Source organism: Mytilus edulis, chromosome 7, assembly GCF_963676685.1.
Source record: "Mytilus edulis chromosome 7, xbMytEdul2.2, whole genome shotgun sequence".
NCBI classification, from domain to species: Eukaryota; Metazoa; Mollusca; class Bivalvia; order Mytilida; family Mytilidae; genus Mytilus; species Mytilus edulis.
Window position 1 is genome coordinate 29191905 of NC_092350.1, and position 22411 is coordinate 29214315.

A 22411-nucleotide genomic window follows, 5' to 3' on the forward strand; every position below is an offset into this window, starting at 1 on the left:
GTTTTCCAGTAGGTTTTTTAACAGGCCCATTTAGGTGATGTTACATCCTTTAAATTCTATCCAAATCATTTATTAAAGCAAAAAATTTCGATCATGCCAGTGCAAGGGTCGTCTTAAACGTGCAATGAGGTATGCTTTTGATATTAAGAAAAGCAGTAAAATTGCTGTGTCATTTTGTTTTTTGTGTGAATAGTATATTTTTGGGCTGTGCAGGTACTTTTTTGTCATGGATGGATACCCCATATCTATTGTTTTTCTATTAAATGACTTAAAGGGTTCAAAATGGGAAATTATTACTAGTTGATTATTATGATACTTGAGTATCAAAATGTAAGGAAAATGTCAAACAATTATTTGCAATTATATATCCACTATCCTCTTATACTGCAGATATTGGTTCCTATTTATTGTAAATGGACAGGATTCCTAGACAGTGAAAGTCCAGTTCAAAGATTTATAGTTGCGATGGGATCGGAACAAGGTGCTTCTAATGTTTATTCTATGGAGGTACCAGGGTATTTTACAGAACATTCTATTCAAGGTAAACTTTTTTTCATAGGCTGAAAAAAGCCTTAGCGAAAAACAAATCTGATATATAGCAACGAACGACACCACTGAAATACAAGTCAACACTTTGGCCAAACACATAATTTAGTTAGGTCTTAAACGTGTTTTATAAATCCTAGAAGTAAAATCACTATGACATTTGAAACATGGTTGTAAAAACGCATGCTAAAATTTGAAGATTAAATTTAATCTAGTGTTAGTAATTGCAAGAATATAATCTAATGGAACATGTAACAATAGCATAGTTCAAAGTACATTATCAGCACACCTATACTAAAGAAGTTTTTTTAGGAGTCACGAAGCAACTGAAACATGGTAAATCATATTATGTTACTGTGACTGCCGTTAACATGGTTGGTTTGGAAACGTACGGCTTCTCGGAATCAATTGCTATAGATACCACTCCACCGAAATATGGAAGAGTTATAGATTTACATACAACATACAGGTTAGATGTGACAGACAACGAGGTTACTGTCAACTTAAATGCCAAAGTGTGTGATGAAGAAGAAGGTAAGAATATTTAAGAATAAACTTTATCTCACGCATATATCTGTCAAAAGTTTAGATAGGATATTGTTAAAAGAAATTGTACATGAAGTTCAACTACAAGGCTTAATAAAGATTGAAATACTTAATGATTCTCTACAACATAGACCACATAAACAATTAGCAAATTAATTGCACTTTTTTCGAAATATAAAAACTAACTAAACAAATTACTACTAGACCTAAGTGTTGCAAACCCTCCGATACATATTTGATTTATACAACCATATGAGTTCTTATTATCAATAAAAAAAATCAAACACAAAATATCAAATATAGAAACATTATGTTGCATTATAAAAACACTTAAAGTAAACGACAAAAGCCCTTTTCTGTATACAAATAAAGGAGTACCGGTAAGTAAAGTAAAGTGATTTCTTAGAAATCAGAGCAGTCGGGAAGTGATTCGCATTTGATAACAAATCTAAATAGCAACGATGTTGGTCTTTTGACCAGTCTTTTAGGGAATCTTTTTGTTCAACAAAGACAAGTGTTATTCCATCGAAAAGTTATGAATTTCAAATCAAAGCATGCTTCATGGTATATATGATCGGGCTTAGGTGGCAAAATTGTTTAAATAGTTTATTTACACTATCAATAGTTGTCGACACAGGTTTTGTGTGTATTTCGACCCCAACCTCAGAATGGCAGGGTAATCTATTTTATTAACTCACCTAAGTTACAAGGCTCAAATGTGACGCCAGGCGTGCGTTTTGTCTACAAAACACTCATTTAAAACACTGAGTCAGAATAATTTAAAAAAAAAGAAAATGTCAAAAGAAGTACGAAGTTCACGAAGTTTTGTAAACATGTATAGTTAGTTCATATATATGACCATATCAATAACAATTCCTGTCTACGTATAAGTGATGACTTTTTGGTTGGTGAGAAATCGTTATAGTATAAAGTTCAAATGCCTAGCTAAATACTGATTTATTTTTAATATGCCATAGCTTCTCACAACTATATACCTGTAACGAAAAATATAAGCACCTATTACGTCCATCCATTATGTCATCACCAATGGATATACGTTACGTCTTTCTCTGTATGATTTTAAGGGCTGTCTTTCCGATTGAAAACCGAACAGAAGCTAGAAAAGATCATCATATATTCAAAAATAATTAATAATTAGTATGTGTTTTGTATACCCGAATCATTTTTCTGAATTGAAAATATCATCAGGAAAGCTCAGACCCAAATATTTTAAATCTAAGAATAACGTAACATGTTGAAACATTACCAATTGTCTGTGAAAATTCTTTAAAGGCTATTGTTGCTTAATTGGGTTGAAACCTTCGTTTTTCATTCTTTCTTGTTTTATTGATTAGGCATGAGATTAACATGAAAAACGTGCCTATCTTCGTGTAAGACTAGGATGTTAATATTTAATTTAACCAGATGAACACGTATAATTTCTATTACAGAGTGTGATTCACTTGATGCTACATGTTCAGAATCTTTATCTACTGTATCAGTAACTTGGCAACCATTCAGTGATTATGAATCAGGAATTGTAAGGTAGGTTACAACAAAAATGTATAACATTAACATTAATATTGTCTACTTATTTGTTGTCTCATTGTTAAATATTTTCATTATATCACTGTGAGTTGATACGTTTTCATTGGTGTATATTTTAGTGGTTGGAGAAAAATGTGTTTCTTGGTTTTCGCTTATTTCTAAGTTATTAAATAGTTATTACGCTTCTACATATTTATATGGTTTCTTCAATACGAAATCTCACTCTTATCTGTCACTTGTATACTAAAACTTCTATTGAATGTTTGATATTTTTTTCAGATACCAGATAGCAGTAGGAACAACCTCTGGAGGAGGACAGATAAGGTCATTCTTTGACATACCAATATATGCCCAATATCATACAGTGACTGGTCTTGATTTAATGGGATATAGAACGGTAAATTTGTTGATACAACATATTTCATTTGTCCCACAGCAAACGCTATTGATCTTGATATGATACAATGAGAATGCATCCGACGACCATCATAACTCTGTACATTTGTCATGTAGCATAATCCAAATATCCCTCACCCTAACAATATCTACAAATTATCAAACTTGATATGTTGATGATTCTATCATGTTAAAAATATCTGATAATAATACAAAATTTCGTCAACCGCCATGAATTTAATAAAACAGTCTGTGATTTCTGAGACTACTATATGTTATAGTAGTCTCAGGTGATATACACTTCATAACATTATGATGTACAATTTTTAAAATATTGAAATAAGGAGGCTGTGTGTAGTTGTAAATACCAGAGAGAATATCACAGTAAAGGTTATGCATAGTTTATAATAATGAGACACTATATCATGATGAAGGACTTTCCTTAACAGATCTTGTTTAAATAAATTGGTACCGTTCATCAAGAGTGTTTTAAGAAAAGGGGGAAGATTGTGCTAAACATACCTATAAATTGTAATATCTACGTTATTTAATCATAACTGTCTATTGAAAGAAATGTGCTGTAAATCCTTTAATTCTAGGTTCAACTGGCCCGATATTAAATTAAACATTTCCTTTTGTAAGTATTTTTGGAACATATCTTTTTGTAAGTATTTCTAAGTATAATTGAACTTTTTTGAAAAACGTTTCCTGTATTTTATTAAGGTGTATGTATCAGTTAAAGGTGAAAATGGAGCAGGGTTAGCAAGTGTTGCTACATCAAATGGATTACATCTATCGTATTTAAGCCAAGGACTACCACCTGTGTCTCATATTGGAATAAATGACGTTCTAAGAAACTCATTAGGAGATGTGTAAGTATTTGAAGCTGGTTATTCATAGTTATTTGTTGTCTGTTGTTTGCAATATCTCAACATTTTTTTATTTGAATTGTGTTTATTACAAAAAGTGGAGCAAACGAACATTTTAAAGCATGATATCTCTATCCATTTGACTTTGGATTTACAAGACACTCAATAACTGCTTTGTTGTTTTTGCAGTTGTATGTATGTAGTCTTTGTTGTTTTGTTGATTTTCTTTCACTCATAGACCCTTTGCCGTTTATTGGTATCCGTGTTCTGCTGATAAGCTGCCGTTAAACAATTGAAATTTTCATCAAAGTAAAAAATTGAAAAACATAATGTTTTCATTAGATATAAGATATTACAACTAATTTATTATAATTATGATTATAGCCAAGCGTCGATTTGAAGAAAAAAAACATCGCCTACATGTATCATCATGCAAATGAAAATCAAATGCAAGGCTGATTGAAATTGAAATTAATTTTAATTTCATCAGACATATCTTCTGGATTTGTTTTCAACACGAATGCTCATAGCCTAATATTATAAAGCCAAGAATTTATCAAACCCGATACAGAAACGACATAGAACATTTAAAATGGATAAAATTGATAAATTAATCCATCTAATGTCAACTTTCCCTGAAGGCCTTAATCATGTAAATAATAATTTATAAACAGACACTTCAAGAATGGTGATAGTACTTGCCTGTTACTCTGTAAAATTGACAATTCCTGTCATTTAGTTTATGAATTGCTCGAAATATTGTTATATATACACAGGTATCAAATCACTTATCTTATTGATTTTATGCAAATATTAATCAGAGATTTTCAGGACAGTTCTGACACGTACAGAGCATCATGGGTTGTGTCTGGTGATCCATGTTCCGTCAGGAAATATGAGTGGCAGGTACAAAGACTTGATGGACAGATCATACAGCAATGGCTCGATATGGGATGTAAGTTTCACATTCTTAATGTACAATTTTAAGTTATCCTACCGGATACACAGACCACAGGAAAACAAGATAAGATATTAAATATTTCTGAATATCCTTGCTTTTGAATACACAACAAAACAATTTCAATTTGAAAAGATCTAGGTTTTGAATGTTATACCATTATTTAATACAAATGGTTAAATACAGCAATTTTATATAAAACTAATGACTATTACACAATCCATAACAATTCATTATGTTGGTGGATTAAATACTGTCTGCAAGCCTTGTTTATAGCTTTTTCATCAGTTTATCTCGAAAACTAGAAACATAAATGGAACTTTAAATAACAAACAAGATGAGCAGCGAGACATGATCTACAAACAAGTAAACTTTTGCCGATATAGTAGACACTTAATTAATATGAGTGATTTTGTGCCTTTGGCAAAAACCAGAGAAGAGAGTGAAATACTGTTAAAAAATAAATGACCAGATAAAGAGCCTTTTCTTATCATGTTCTAAAGCTCTAACAAGAAGTTTTTATATTTTCTGAAATGTACATATATTGTATATACAATTGATTCTTTTTTTTAAGTGAGAACCTCTGGAATGAATGATGAACTGCACATGGAAAGTGGAGCTTTGTACTATTCATTACTTAAAGTAACCAATGCTTTGAATTATACATATATTATAAGATCTAATGGTGTAACAATTCAACAAGACCCACTTATACCCGGGAAAGTATTTGATGGAGATATAACTGGATATGACCTTAATTTCCAGCCATCTAGAACAAAGGTATCAGCTAACTGGGATGGTTTTGGGTTACCTGCTGCAGCTAAAGCACAGTTTGATGTTATTTCAGGTACCTTCATTGTAAATTAATGATATCATTTCATTTCGTTATTTCCATAAATGTTTGGTTTTGTTAAAAATAATTCTCTCTATCAAACACCATGACTTCCATGTCTAAAGCTATATAAAGGTTAGTATGTAGGAATATGACAACTAGTAACACATGGAAAATCATATAAGATACATATAGACAAAAATAAAAGTGTACACAATGTCAAGATCTACCTCCCTTTGTTGTGTCAAAGTTATCAGATGATAAAACATTTACCTTGAAAGGCCGCCTTTTTATTATCAATTATTATGTTAACGTTATGACTATCAAAACAGTCTATTACAATTAATGTCATTATTTTTCGATTATATTTTTCATTTAAAGGAAATCCTGGACTTCATGTAAAACAAGGAATACTTGAGGAACAAAATGATAACCAACAAGTTACCTACTATGAGGTAGCTGTGGGAACTGACAGAAGATTTCCTAAAACAAGGGATAACATTGTACCATTTACTAGTGTTGGCAGGAATACATCTATCACCTTCTACAACCTTGATCTGGTTCCTGGTTCAGGATTGTACTATTTCACTATTAAAGCCTATAGTGCCTCTTACTCCATTGCCACGGTGACATCTAATGGATTTCGTGTTGGATTTGATGGCAGTATTGCAGGTATTTGTCAATACAAAATAGAAAAAAATAATGAAACAGGACATTGTTAATGGACGAAGATCATTTACTATAATGAAATTTCTAAAATCTGCCCTTTCAAGTGAAAAAAAAACATTGATATAAACCTATTGACAGTATTTTCTGTCCTATTTTCCCATTCTGATTTAACAAAAATTCCAAGACATGTTTTCATCGACTTTAAATCAAAACTTTAAACTCCTTGCTATTGATATTGAATCTTATACAATCTTTAAAAAAATACAGCTAAAGGGTATAATTTGTATCTTGTGTTTATAATTCTTATTCAGTCTAACGATTTACATGTAATTATCAAAGTTTCAAAGATATTTAACCAAAAATGAAATAACAGTCAAAACGTTTATGAATGAGGGCAATACATGATAAAACCTTTTATCTCTTTGGTTGGGAAAATAGGTTGGATATTTCTAGCACTTTTGTCCCTTTTATTTTACACTGTTAGATGCCTTTTAAATCCATTATGTATAAATAAGTCTTAGCTTTGTCATCACCAACCATACATTTTTTATGCCCCATTAATGGACATCCTGTTTTCTGGTAAGTGCGTCCGTTTGTTCGTCCGTCCGTTCATTCGTCCGTCCGTTCGTCTATCCCGCTTCAGGTTAAAGTCTTTGGTCGAGGTAGTTTTTGATGAAGTTGAAGTTCAAGTTTTTGATGAAGTTAAAGTTCAATCAACTTGAAACTTAGTAAGCATGTTCCCTATGATATGATCTTTCTAGTTGTAATGCCAAATTAGAGATTTTATTTCATTTACACGGTCCACGAGAGAAAAAAAACTACAAAAGAAAAACTTTAAACTAGCCGGTCAGCACGATTAGATTTGCGTTGTATGTCAAATTATTAGGACTGCCAATTCACTAGTTACACCCCTTAAATGAGGACAATTAATTTCAAGCTTTTAAAAGATATAGAGAATTGTAAGCAGTTTCTACAAATAAATCATCATGACCAAAATTTTCAATTGCCTTGTTATGTGTACATGACAATTATGAAATTTGTTGTGACTTTAAAGACATTGTCTTGAAAAACTAAAAAAGAGACCGCTGATGAGGTCTTCAAATTAGTAACTTAAACCTAAAGCCCTCTTTTGTTATGAAAATACGATTGATTTTAAGATTTGTAAAGTAGCTAAAAAAAGAGACTTGGAAAATATAATACAAAATATGTGTAAAGGGTTGTAAGCGTAACTTATTTCAATACACTGTTTATAGTGGTGTTACGTCTCTTTTCCAAAACAACATGGTGTTGAGGATAAATCTAACAGGTATCTATATCTACCGACAAATAAATTGATAATTATTGATTTAAATAAACTAATAAAACACATTTAAAGCTAACGCGTTGCAATTTTTAGCTCACCTGGCCCAAAGGGCCAAGTGAGCTTTTCCCATCACTTTGCGTCCGTCGTCCGTCGTCGTTAACTTTTACAAAAATATTCTCCTCTGAAACTACTGGGCCAAATTAAACCAAACTTGGCCACAATATTCATTGGGGTATCTAGTTAAAAAAATGTGTTCGGTGACACGGCCAATCAACCAAGATGGCCGCCATGGCTAAAAATATAACATAGGGGTAAAATGCAGTTTTTGGCTTATAACTCAAAAACCAAAGCATTTAGAGCAATCTGACGGGGTAAAATTGTTTATCAGGTAAAGATCTATCTGCCCTGAAATTTTCAGATGAATCGGACAACCCGTTGTTGGGTTGCTGCCCCTGAATTGGTAATTTTAAGGAAATTTTGCTGTTTTTGGTTATTATCTTGAATATTATTATAGATAGAGATAAACTGTAAACAGCAATAATGTTCAGCAAAGTAAGATTTACAAGTAAGTCAACATGCCTGAATTGATCCCCTAAGGAGTTATTGTCCTTTATAGTCAATTTTTAACAATATTCATAAAATTTGTAAATTTTTACTAACATTTTCCACTGAAACTACTGGTCCAAGTTCATTATAGATAGAGATAATTGTAAGCAGCAAGAATGTTCAGTAAAGTAAGATTTACAAACACATCACCATCACCAAAACACAATTTTGTCATGAATTCATCTGCTTCCTTTGTTTAATATTCACATAGACCAAGGTGAGCGCCACAGGCTCTTTAGAGCTTCTAGTTGGCATTTGTATTTGTATATACCAATGGAAGTAGGTTGTTATACTACTGTGGATTCATTATTATTCGTTGGATACCAATTTTCGTGGATTTAGTGGGCACAGTCAAACCACGAAATTAAATATTCAGCGAATGATAATTTTTCTATAGGTTTGTATGCAGACTTCAGCAAAACCACGAAATTAAATATCCACGAATATGCAAGTTTTTCTTAATCCACGAAAATTGGTATCCACGAAAATAAATGAATCCACAGTAAGTATTTAAGACTTAATCATTTTGATAGGCCATTAGTCTTAATACCACATGTTTACGATAGTCAGTAGACTCATTACAACATGTGTTTGTGACCTAATACGATATATATTGGTTAGTAAATTCCTTATGAGGTCACTAACACACTATAGAACCAATCATCTTACGGTTGTTTTGTATTTTCTAGCTGGGAAAATGATAATGGCAGATTTTGTAAAGAACAGAACACAAGTTGGAGTACAGTTTGAAGGATTCCAGTCTAAACTAGATATATTAATGTATTATGTTGCATTATCTAACCATTCAGAGGCCAATGGGACCGATTGTCAACTCTATGTATGCATTATTTATGTGTTTTTTTCTTATTTTGATATAACACACATTAAACTTGGTGTGCACAAATCGGAAGTTTTTGCATTTACTCTAATCTCAAAACGTTAATACTAGAATTGCAGGTCAAATTGTAAACATATATTTATTCTATTGAAAACATTTAAAATTACAAACATTCTTTGACTAACAAAAAGGAAAAGTTAGAATTGCCTAACTAATTTCATTCTTTGTACTTTTTAAGGCGAAAATTAAAATCAGAAAAATTCATTAAATTCGAGGTAAAAAAATAGCTGCATTTTGAAATTATATGTATCTGATTATTTTATAGGTTGATGACAAAATTTTTAAACTAAAATTTATTGTTATGCCTATTTTCTTTATCAATTTATTTCGAAAGATATAACATCGACATGTATAGATAATGCCAAACTATCTAATTAGTTGGAATTTAAAGATGGAACATGAGGCATCAAATTTGACAAAAAGCTTATTCTTAAAAAGATTTAGTGTACTAGTATGTTTTGGTCTATACATTATCATATTAGAAAACAATATCAGTAGTAAATGCCCATCTGACATTTCATATCGACTTGACTTAAGGTAGATAGGGTGTCTTCCTCCTTCTTGGATGTTGAAATACCAGAAAACATCGGTCTAGATCTTTGATAGAATGTGCAAATTTTGAGAGTAGTAGGTAAATCATGTGCAAGAATTTTCATTTCAATATAGAAAATGAGATGTTTTAACATATTTTATGGTTGTATCTTACAAAAAAACAGAAACTTTTGTTTGATTCATTTTTTCAAACTTTACCACATAAGGGGAGGTAACTCAAATGTAAGGGCAATTAATTCAGATGATGGTACTTTTACAATAGAATGTGTTAGGAATTTCTCTATTTTATTATGTAGCAAGAAAACGGGTCCGATGATTCATTTTTTCTTTTTATTATCTGAAAGCATACTATTAAAGATATCTTCTCATATTTTATCTCAAAATTCTATGATGCAGTTTTCGTTTTATGGCAGAAAATGGGGTTTTACATGCATAATCTATACAAAATCTGTCAATTTTGAACAACCTGTAGCATGACAATAAGCCCTGTGACCCATTCTTTTTTTTTAAAGCACGATACATGTATTAACTACATTTTGGCAAATTATTAAAAAATTATTTAGATTGTAATTTAGACACCCCATCTACCTTAACTCCAATGCAGTTGTCAGGTTAAAATTTCATGAATCATTTCTTTCAATTTTTTTGTGGTGGACAAAATTTAATGTGTGAAATGGATGCTAGGAATTTTTATATATGCTCATGCCGAAATTTTCAATTTCAGTTGAAAAGGTTTAAACTTTTGAAAAACATGGAATTTTATTGCAGTTGTTCGATGCAGGATTTTTCGTTTTACAAATTTACAATTTTATCTTTTATTTTCAGAGTAGAATTATTTTAAATATATGTTATAGGTCAACATTTCATACCTATGACTATTGCTCTTAATTGCTGACACGGAGAAAAGCCTTTGAAAATTTGGTAAAAATGGTAGTTGATTTTTGCAATTAATCAAAACTGTTCTTACCGTATTAAGTACATGTAGCATGCTGGAATAAGCTGGAGAAATCCTATAAAAACTTGAAGTGTTTAGGTAAGAAAAAAATGTGAAGGCTGTTATTTTGTTCATGACGGAAAATTTACATCTTGCAACATTTATTTGACCTTTATCGGAAGTAAAGAGTTCATTGCTATATGAAATAGTTTTGAAAATTGCCAATGGTTTAGGGATTATGTGTGTCAACTCTTGACATGTAATTAAATTAAGTCAAGCATGATTAATTCTATGTTATTTTGGTTTTTGATAGATTGAAGGTGGCCAGGCATCTAAAGAAGAAAGAGATAGATTGTACAATCAGTTCTCTATCACAAATATAAACGAAAACACCTATTACAATTTCGAGAATCTAGATTTGGAACATGGAGAAAGTTATTTTGCTTGGGTAATAGGTAAGAATTAAGAGTTTACAGTTCTCAATTAACATAATGAAATACTCATTCCGTTTATTTACATTAATTGTTTGTGTTAAAGCTCATTTTTTTCAGATCCTGTGATGCATAACTTCTTCGCACTTTGCTGCACTAAGTATTGAAATGGTTACATGCCTTATAAAGTATTATCTTGTTACGTCAACTATAGTGTAAGCTTTATTGAATTTTAAAGCGACGAACCAACCTGGCATATATAGTTCTATGACAGGGCGATTGTGGTCGTACCTCGTCTGCATACATTTCTTGTAAGATAACAATGTGAAAAGATAAATTATAAAAGTGTTGTCAATGTACATATAAAAGGTGTGCCAAGCAGGGGATGATTGAAAGACAGTTCTGTGGCTACACAACTGGCAAATCAAGTTGAAATATCTAAACATAAACCGAATTTAGTTTTAGGAAGGGTAAAATCCTAGGGAAAATAAGATTAAGCTGTAATATAAAATTTACAGGAGCAGACAAATTTCCAACCAAATCATTATACTATCTAAAAAAGAATTGGGTAAAATATATGATTCCTTGAAGTTTCAGTAAAAAGATTTATTTTTCTAGGTGTTGATGAGTCAGGTGAATGTGCAATGATTTCTCATCGTTTTGTTGTTGACATGACACCCCCAATCAAAGGCAAGCTAACTACAGGATCCTTGTATGATATGGTAAGTCCTATTTGAATGAGTGAAATATTACAACTACATGGGATTTCTTTTACATTTTAATGTTATCGTGGTAATTTTATTGTACCAAAAGAAAATAAATTTGGTAAATACCCCTACATAACGATTTTTACAAACCGGACATAGTTTTATAATATAGTTAATTGCTACCTCAGTTTTATATTAATAAGAATTAAAATGTGCTTTGTTATTAAATGCAATATCAGTATTTAGTTCAAATATATAATCGTAAATTAATCCTGATTCTATCTTATTCATTCTTATGTGACGTCATTTTTCATTTTTTGATGCTCTGTTTTACTAATTCAAATGACGTCATTTTTTCGTCATTTTTCAGTTTCAAATAGGACGTCACTTGGCGTAGAGGTTTAAACGTATTCGGATGTGTCTACTTTTGTGTTTCAAATGTCTGGTTATGTAAATGTATTTCAGTTGTTTCCTGTAATTAGTTAATACTTCAGCTTTATCATGTACATCTTTTGAATATTCATTTTATTAAATTTACTGTTTGCAAAAGTATAAATTACTCTAAATTATAGGGATTTTCTGGTAACTTAACAGAAAACCCTTGCAGTTTTTGGCACAACCTTTTTGATCTTTTGGTCCTCGATGCTGTTCAACTTTGTACTCGTTTCGGCTTTCAAACTTTTGTATCTGTGCGTCACACATAGGTCTTGTGTGGACAAAATACACTTCTGGCGTATTAAAATTTTGAACTTGTTGCCTTTTGTTGGCTGTTGTTCGTGTGATTCTTTGTCAATTGTGTTCTCCAATTTATTTATATTGTAGTCCTGTGTTGTCATTTTGATGTTATATTTCACATGGCCATAAAAGTGCGAGGTTTGGCATGCCACAAAACCAGGTTCAACCCACCATTTTTTCCTTTAAAAATGCCCTGTACCAAGTCAGGAATATGGTCATTGTTATATTATAGTTCGTTTCTGTGTGTATTACATTATAACGTTGAGTCGTTAGTTTTCTCTTATTTTTGAGTGTAAATTCACATTGCAATAAGACGTGTCACGGTACTTGTCTATCCCAAATTCATGTATTTGGTTTTGATGTTATATATATATGTTATATTTGTTATTCTCGTGGGATTTTGTCTATGTGTGTTACATTTTAGTGTTATGTCGTTGTTCTCCTCTTATATTTAATGCGTTTCCCTCGGTTTTAGTTTGTTATCCCGATTTTGTTTTTTGTCCATGGATTTATGAGTTTTGAACAGCGGTATACTACTGTTGCCTTTATTTACATCTGGAAATTCCTGTTCTCCAGAAGAAAAATAATCCTTAAAATGTTTCGAAGTTCCAATATTAAACCTGTTCCAGTAAACGATGGTATTTGTTGTACTAATTTGAACAAATATAGTTGTCAAAAACTTGATTTTGAAAATATTATTTTATTTTTTATATAAGTTATTTCCAAGAAAAATATAATCATGTGCTTCAAAAAGTTAAAAGGCCTGTAATCAACGTTAAATCGCGATATATGTCACTTTTGCAAAGATTTTTATTGTTGTTGTTTTATCCACAGCCTGTAACCTACACTGTTGATAACAGCACTATACAAGTATTATGGGAGGATTATAATGATCCAGAATCTGGTATAGAAACCTTTGAAGTTTCTTTGTGGAATTCTACTTCTTGTTCTGATCAAAATATACAAACATTATTACATGACTTGATAGAGTTGACAAATAATTACACAGGATACAGCTTTGTTGATTTACAACTTCAGGTATGTTTCACACATAGTGTTGTTCCTTTAATATTAATCATTAGATAATGCTTTAAATTAAGTGACTTTTTAGTGAGTGTTGGAGTTACCGGTCCTTGGTATGGTGACATGAAATTTTGAACGAGAAAAAAAATGTGAAAAAGGTGTAAAACATCTAATTTTGAGATATGTACATGCTGTAGAAACGTTGACAACTGTAAATATATGTGAATATATATGTTTGAGATAACAATTTAGTGACAATTTAGTATTTAGTGCCAATATATACTTGTGATTAATATTCAAGGACACAAGGACACACAGACTGGACATGTAAACAATATGAACGATACTCCGAATAAAGCAGGTTTGAAAAGGGAACTCTCATTTAGCCCATCTGATATTTCTCCTTCACAAATACAAGTAGGTAAATCAGCAAAAACAATTCCAGATTCACCATCTCCAAATACCTCACTACAAGTCTCTGAGATGTCACAACCCACAATTATAACCGCTCAGGGCGAGACTGTGCTTCAGCTATCAGAAGTGGTATTGTCCGTAATAAACAACCCTCAGTTCGTCCAGGCAATACTTCCAATGGTTTTAGAAAAAGTGCTTCTAGATATAAAACCCATGGTCGAGCAAATGGTATCGGTCAAAATTCAACCTTATATAGAAACAATTGATCAAAATAAACAAGCCTTAACATCACAAAACATAATCATTAAAGATCAACAAGATACAATTAATAAGCTGCAAACCAAAATAACTGATCTTGGGAAAAGGGTTGACGAGCAAGAGCAGTACTCGAGTAGAACAAGTCTTCGCTTTAACAACATCAAGATACCAACAAATGGTAATGGTAGAATTATAAAACCAGTTAATACTGACTACCTAGTTTTGCAGATCTGCAATGAGCAATTAGGTCTTAATATAGATTTAAAGGATCTTGGGAGAACTCATCCAATAGGAAAGGTCGTGAATGGTAAAATGTCTGTCATAGCTCGTTTCCTGTCTTATAGAACACGTCAATTGGTGTTCTCAAACAAAAGGAAACTAAAAAACAACCAAGATAAACTCTTCATTTCAGAAAACCTTACTAAATACCGCTATGGGCTCCTGAAACATTTGAATGTTCTCCGGTTCACCGAAAAAATTCATTCTTTTTGGACTCATGATGGTAAAATCATAGCTAAAGAAACACCAGAATCGGAGGAGTATATAGTTATTTCGTGTAACCAGGATATCAGAGACCTAGGAGGTGAAATTCCCGATGAAGACGACGATTATTAAACTGTTTACGGCTACACGTGTATCTTTGTTTACAAACTCTATACTGTATACAAACTTGTCTCAAAATAGATACCAGTGAGCGCTTTCTCAATATAACAATTCTATTATTAATCTATAATCACCCAACCGGAAATTTTGATTTGTTTTTCAGTGACTTACCTGTGCTACTTCATTGTAGTTGTAGTTCAGTAATTTAAAAAACAAAATTAAAAATCGCTGTGTCTGATTACATAATTAAAGTTTTAGACCTTCCAAGTTAAACTCAAATACAAATTTCAATTACTAGTATATAAATTTCAATAGGTATATATAAAAATATTTATATATATTCATTTATAGAATGATTTTTAATCTACAGTTAAAAAGTATATCATAACCTTTTTTCCAATTTTGATATTTGCAACCATACATCGATTTACAGAACGCAAATATTCCTTGTACATACACTGTTTTTTGTTTTTTATGTTCATATGTTTTCATTCTTACCATTCGAAGTCAACAATTAAGTTATTTTTACTTTGTTTAGTTTTTATACAGCCCTTTTTAAACATGTGTGTCAGATCCATTTTTGACAATGGGTAGTGATGCAATCACACATAGAATAACAACAGGGCTATTTTACGGCAAAATTAGTGGAGTACTTACAAGAAAAGCGATAAAAATACATGTCAATATATATGATGTACTTTGTTCATTTATACTATGGCTTTGTGACTTGTTTAAAAACCATTTATTCATGCTGAGAAACATTTTATCATTCTTGTCTATATGTCTTATATATGTAAATATGTTGATTTTGTCAGGAGATGTTGAATCAAATCCAGGCCCCGCAGTTGACATTTCTGACCAAAGTTTATCAATTTTCCACTGTAATATACGCAGTTTAAGAAACAAACTGGATTATATTTCAAATGTTATAGAAGAGTTCGATATCGTATTTTTTACAGAAACTCATCTTGCCCCTTTTATTACCAATGATAAAATAGCACTCCCGGAATTTGAAACACCAATAAGGAAAGACAGGAACTCCGATGGAGGCGGTGTTATTATGTACTATAAAAGTAACATTAACATAAAGCGGCGCCTGGATTTGGAGCATGATAGTCTAGAAATTATGTGGTTTGAGTTGAAAACAAAATTGCACGTGATACTGATAAACATAACTTATCGATCTGAACGTTTTTCACCGTCCAATTTTTGGTCGTTATATGATATGATGTTGAAAAGGGCATTAGACGAAACTAATCATATTATTTGTTTGGGTGATCTAAATAAAAATTTTCTTCTCAACCTACCTAACTGTATCAGTGATATACTAAGTATAAATGGTCTATTTAATACAATTAGCGATGCTACACATTTTGATTCTCGAACTGGATCGTTGTCCTTATTAGACCCAATATTGATAACTGATTCCATTCAATTTATTGACTCGAGTATTATACCTATCAATAGAGACATAAGTGATCATGAAGGTACTTATATAACAGTCAGAAGCGGATTCAGTAACTCGAAGAGTTTCAAACGTACAATATGGGACTATAAAAGGGGGGATTATAATTTAATGAAACAGATGGTTTCAGAGGTTGAATGGAATAAATTACTAGAGAACGATATTAGCATCCATGAATCTTGCAATATATTTACGGACGAATTTTTAAAAGTGACAGAATCTTGCATTCCGAAAAAAGAAGTAATTATTAGATCTAATGATAAAATTTGGTTTAATTCAAACATCCGTAAAGAAATAAGAAAACGAGACAGGTTTCGTAAAATATTTATAAAAAATAAAAGCATGACAAACGAAAAGAAATTTAAAAACCAAAGAAATCGAGTGAATAATTTAAAGAAACAAATTAAACAAAACTTTTATGATAATATTAATGAAAACTTAAATGAACTAAAGCAAACGAATAGTAGAGTATATTGGAAAATAATAAACTCCTTATTAAAAGAAGACAGATCTTCAAATGATATTCCACCGATGCAAAACCCTAGTAATAATTATGAATTTTCTTATGATGCAAAAGAAAAAGTTGATATTCTTAATAAATATTTCTGTTCAATAGCTAGTCTAGATGAAGAAAACAAAAAATTGCCCGACTTCGATGATAGAGGTATTAACATTTTGTCTGAAATTACAGTAACTTTAGAAGACGTTAAAGATATTATTTCTACTTTAGATCCAAATAAAGCTGTTGGTCCAGACAAAATTAGTAATAGAATGCTTATAGCAGTAAAAAATGAGATTGCACTTCCCTTATGTATTCTTTTTAATAAATCGCTCTCTCAAAATATATTTCCTAAAGATTGGAAATTGGCATATGTTATTCCTTTATTTAAAAATGGAGATAAGTCAATGCCGTGTAATTATAGACCAGTATCACTTCTTTCTTGCGTGAGCAAGGTACTAGAAAAAATAATATATAAACATATATTCAATCATTTAGTTTCTAATAAACTTTTGTATAAATTTCAGTCTGGTTTCCTACCCGGCTGCTCTACTTTTCTTCAACTAATTGAGATGTATCATTCTATCGTATATGCTTTAGACAATAAATTCTATACAAGTTTAACTTTTGCCGATGTAAGCAAGGCATTCGATCGAGTATGGATAAGGGGTCTACTTCTTAAGTTAGAAAGATATGGTATAAAAGGCAATCTGTTATTATGGATTGAAAGTTACTTAACAAATAGAACTCAGAGGGTAGTATTAAAAGATGCGACTTCAGAATTAGGTAATCTTAAAGCTGGTGTTCCACAGGGTTCGGTACTGGGTCCTCTTTTATTTCTAATATTTATTAATGACATTGCAGATGATATGATTGGATTAAGTAGAATGTTTGCAGACGATACATCTATTGGACATACTGCTCCAGATGTAACTACTCTCCAATCTATGATAAATATCGATCTACAAAATATTAATTCCTGGGCAAATGATTGGCTAGTTAAATTCAATCCAAATAAAACTAATATCATGTTATTTAGTAACAAAAATTCAAAAAATAACCTGATTTTTAATTTTGGTGGAGTTCAGGTAGATACAGTTACTAGTCATAAACATTTAGGCATATTTTTTAGCAGTGATTGTAAGTGGACCAAGCATGTCGATTCTTTAATAGAAAAGGTATCAAAACAATTAAATGTTCTTAGACGTTTGAAATTCCGACTAAAAAGGGAATATTTAGAAAAAATATATTTAACTTTTATAAGGCCTGTTCTAGAATATTCTTCTGAAGTTTGGGATAATTGCGGACAGTTGAATTCTGAAAGATTAGAAAAATTACAACTGGAAGCAGCACGTATTGTCACTGGTCTAACAAGCTATGCTAGCACTCAATCACTTTATTTAGAGACGGGATGGGAAAAATTAAAGATTAGACGGGAAGTTAAGAAATTAACTTTATTTTACAAAATTATGAAAGAGGATGCTCCAGAATACTTATTAGATTTAATACCCCCTACAGTTGCAGAAACAAACAATTACAATCTACGAGGCAGTCAAAATATATACCAAACCTCTAGCAGACTGTCTCTTTATCAGGAATCATTTATTCCATCTAGTATCAAACTGTGGAATTCGCTTGATTTAAGTGTTAGAAATGAACTTTCTTTAAATATGTTTAAATTAAAAATTAAACAGAAATATTATAAAAACAAATCACCCCCTACATATTTCAATATTGGCGATAGATATTTAAATGTTTTACACGCAAGAATAAGAAACAAATGCAGTGCCCTGAACATGGATCTGTATCACGCTAATATTAAGACTAACGCAATGTGTCAATGTGGTTATTTATACGAAAATGCCCAACATTATTTCCTCTCGTGTAAAAATTATACAGTGCAAAGGAATACCTTATTTTTTTAACTTAGAAAAGAAAATATACCTACCGACTTTGAAAATTTAATGTACGGCAATGCTTTGTTTACTATTAACATAAACAGGCTAATTTTTATAAAAGTGCAGAATTATATTAAAGAGACCAATCGCTTTTCATAGTTTATAGACATTATGGTTAAATATATACCAATAATAACAATGTTATTACTTTTTGTTGACTTCGAATGAAATTGTTCATTTTTTCCCAAGACATGGATCATCAATTTGATTTTAGTACATATTTTATCAGTTGACAACAACAATTTAACTTATTTGTTTAAAATACAGTAAAAACTTACCTTTTGAGGGAATATTTATTCCAAGATAATACAACCTACCAGGTAGGTCTATCATAAAATTTACGGTCAACTCGACTTTTAGAAATAGATGAGCCATGTCGTTTAAATTCTCGTTAATTTCATGTCTTCATATTAATATTGTTTATGATGTTATTATAATGTATTTCATTTTTGTTCGGTTATTTATTATTTGTATGTAATGGAGAAGACGTTCTAAGTTGCAAAACTTGTGTCTAATCCTATTGTCAATGTTTTTTGGACAATAAAATATGTTTAAACTAAGTGACTTTTTATTATGATAATTATAATTATATGACTATAAATTTTTCTTTTCTCATTGGTTAAAAACTATTGAATCTTGTTTGATTAAATAGTATGTTGATCGCAGGAAAAAAAGATTTTCCTAGTCAACGTTTATGACGTACGGTCATAACGTTACGTCTATTTTTTCTTCTTCTCATTTAGGTGTATATTTTTTAAGCATAATTTTCCTAAAATTCCAACATATAATAAGTAGAAACTTCAACAGCAGATAAGATAGTAAGAAAAACCGAACAAGCAGCAGTTAAATATGTTAAATAGATTCTAAAAAAAAATGGAGATTGATAACAACAAAAGTCAGAACATAAAGCCATTAAGTTTTGATATAAGTTTATTCAATGAATTATCAACTCCTACCTATATAACATTTATCTGCGGTTGTTAGTCTCGGTGAGTGCCATATATCTGTGTTTGATAAATCATTGTATCAATCTTGTCAAAGGTAAACAATTATGGGAATGATTTCTTCCTAAGAACCTTTTGTATTTTATGAAAGGAGTAGGTCCGGTAAGGGCCGATTTTGGCCTCAAATTTCAGGTTCATCGAACGAAAGATTTTGGACACTTTTTAAACACTTAAGTGTCTATTTAAACTGATTCAATTAGTTTAAGTAAAAGATTTTAACTGATTTAGTCATTAAAAACGCTCCGATTCAAGCTTAAATATGAAAAATCTATCAAATATGCCAAAAAACGTCACTTTTCATATAGTTTTTGTCAAAAATGAAAGTGGCCGCATTCGTGTTCATCCTCAACCTTTATATATGTTATGTATTATCATTAAATACAACTTACATTTTAATATTATGAATGAACAAGAATGCGGCCACTTTCATTTTAGACAGAAACCGTCTGAAATTTTACTAAAATGCTCAAATTTTGAAGATTTCAGTAATTTAGCATGACTTAATGATGCTATTACCCGATATATGTGCATTGTATTGTCAAAAACTGCCCATAATTATGTGGCAGAATCATTTTTTTCCCCAATAAATAACTAAAAGTTTACATTTTAACAATTTTATAAAACTGCTATATTTTGGGGCCAAAAAGGGGTCTTACTGAACCTACTCCTTTGTATGTTTTTTTTTTTTACCATGTGCACAACATACATATCTTTCTGTTCATCTGTTTGACGTACTCAATTTACTGACTGAAAAAGAATTTGTTGTTATTGGGTCTATTAAAGAATTTATTTATAAGAATGCAAACATGTTATTCCATTGAAAAGGCTTAACGGATTTTAGTCTTCATCTTTGAGAAGATTTGATTGCAAAACTATACAAGATTTTTGTCTAACCATATTTTTGTCATCAATAGCGGTACAGTGGATTGTTGTACATTGTTGTTATGGAATCAAAATTAGTATACATTTTATTACAACGTGTTATTGGAATAGTCAGTTATTTTTTATTATTTCTTTTAAACTTTGTTATCAGGAAGACACAGCATATATTGTACAATTTAAAGTGACAAATAAAGCAGGATTATACACAATACAAGATTCTCCACCAGTATTGTATGACTTGTCAACACCGACACCAGGGAAAGTAATTGCTGGAAAAGATTTCCTAAAAGAACAAGTATGGTTCAGTTCAGGAAAAGCAGTGACAGGTATAGAAGTATTAACAAAACATGAACATATATTAGATAATGTCAAAAAGAGGGACGTCTTCACAACTGAATCAACTGTCATATTTCTGACCTGATACAAGCTAGGATTTTCTGACGAAATTAGTGAATCTAACCCGATTTCATAGCTAGCTACTATATCAGTTTTCTATCATTATCATTTTATATTGAAACAAATTCTCTCCCCTAAAATACTGAGCAATGCACAAAAAGGATGTGGCAAATATTTAAATTGATTGCCATTTTTTTCTTCTTTTAGGAGGGAGTTTGATGTTTACCCAACAGTGTGATGATTCATTCACTTGTTGGATATTTCATTATTGGTTTAAATAAAAGAAAATTAGGTTCTTAAACCATCAATGTCATCACATATTATTGTTAAATGCAGGTACCCTTATACACTTACCTAGCCCTGATGGTCCAGGATGCCCATCCAGACATATATCTATGATAAACGATGGGGATTGGAGAAGACTTGAGCAAATAGGATTCAGAGATCCAAGTGGTACCATTTGGAAGTTACATCACCGTATAGAGAACATTGATACACTGATCTATGACAATGCTATCTCTATAAAGCTGGCTAGAGACAATATAATGAATAAAATGATTACCGGTGCTTATGTTAGGCCAGCCGACATTGAAAATGGTGGAGTTTATCATGTAGGTTGCTTCGACGATACCATTGTTTGATTGTTTTCTAAAAATATAATAAAAAAAAATTGAAACAGCAGTATATGTTTAATACTAAATTTGAAGATCTAATACTTGCAATTGCTAAAAATAATTTAATTTCAGAAAGAAAGAAAAAATAAACTGTGCGAGGTTGTATTTTAATTGAAGAAATACGTTTGATTGTTTCAAGATTTGGTCATGTTATGAAACGAATGATAAGGCTATAATATGGGTTTAAACTATTACTAAAGCATGACATTGTGAAATAAAAAGAAGGAAGATATATAAATATTGAGATATTGGAGTTAAACATTTAATTCCTATAAATGATGCAGTTTAACTAGGGCTAACGCTTGTATTCTATTTCTATTTCAGTATAGATTTGTTTAAGACTTTTGTTGTTTCTTCAGATATCTATTAAGGCAGCGGGAGGAGATGGTCTAGCAATCACTGGTGTCATGTTCTGGGATGGACCAGAAGATGAAATAGCTACATTTACTTATGAGGAAGACTATGATTGGGCAGCCCATGTTTGTGAATGCTGTTTGATGGATCCAGTTCCAATTGTATGTATATCATGTATATTAAAATTGAGAATGGAAATGGGGAATGTGTCAAAGAGACAACAACCCGACCAAATAAAAAACAAAAAACAACAGCAGAAGGTCACCAACAGGTCTTTTAACCCCGCCGCAATTTTGCGCCTGTCCCAAGTCAGGAGCCTCTGGCCTTTGTTAGTCTTGTATGATTTTAAAT

At 31.1% G+C, this 22411-nt stretch overlaps 1 protein-coding gene across 1 annotated transcript in view; it reads left to right on the forward strand.

Annotated features, from left to right (window-relative positions):
• The window catches only part of LOC139483070 (uncharacterized), a 64316-nt gene that overhangs the window by 12320 nt on the left and 29585 nt on the right, over nucleotides 1–22411 (forward strand). Inside the window, exons 11-25 of the mRNA XM_071267098.1 lie at nucleotides 391–541; nucleotides 859–1080; nucleotides 2544–2637; nucleotides 2920–3037; nucleotides 3760–3908; nucleotides 4727–4860; nucleotides 5438–5710; nucleotides 6077–6367; nucleotides 8963–9111; nucleotides 10971–11112; nucleotides 11707–11810; nucleotides 13365–13568; nucleotides 20788–20962; nucleotides 21369–21643; nucleotides 22066–22221. Of these exons, the coding sequence (XP_071123199.1) occupies nucleotides 391–541; nucleotides 859–1080; nucleotides 2544–2637; nucleotides 2920–3037; nucleotides 3760–3908; nucleotides 4727–4860; nucleotides 5438–5710; nucleotides 6077–6367; nucleotides 8963–9111; nucleotides 10971–11112; nucleotides 11707–11810; nucleotides 13365–13568; nucleotides 20788–20962; nucleotides 21369–21643; nucleotides 22066–22221 (2637 nt within the window). The remainder of the gene's footprint in view (nucleotides 1–390; nucleotides 542–858; nucleotides 1081–2543; nucleotides 2638–2919; nucleotides 3038–3759; nucleotides 3909–4726; nucleotides 4861–5437; nucleotides 5711–6076; nucleotides 6368–8962; nucleotides 9112–10970; nucleotides 11113–11706; nucleotides 11811–13364; nucleotides 13569–20787; nucleotides 20963–21368; nucleotides 21644–22065; nucleotides 22222–22411) is intronic.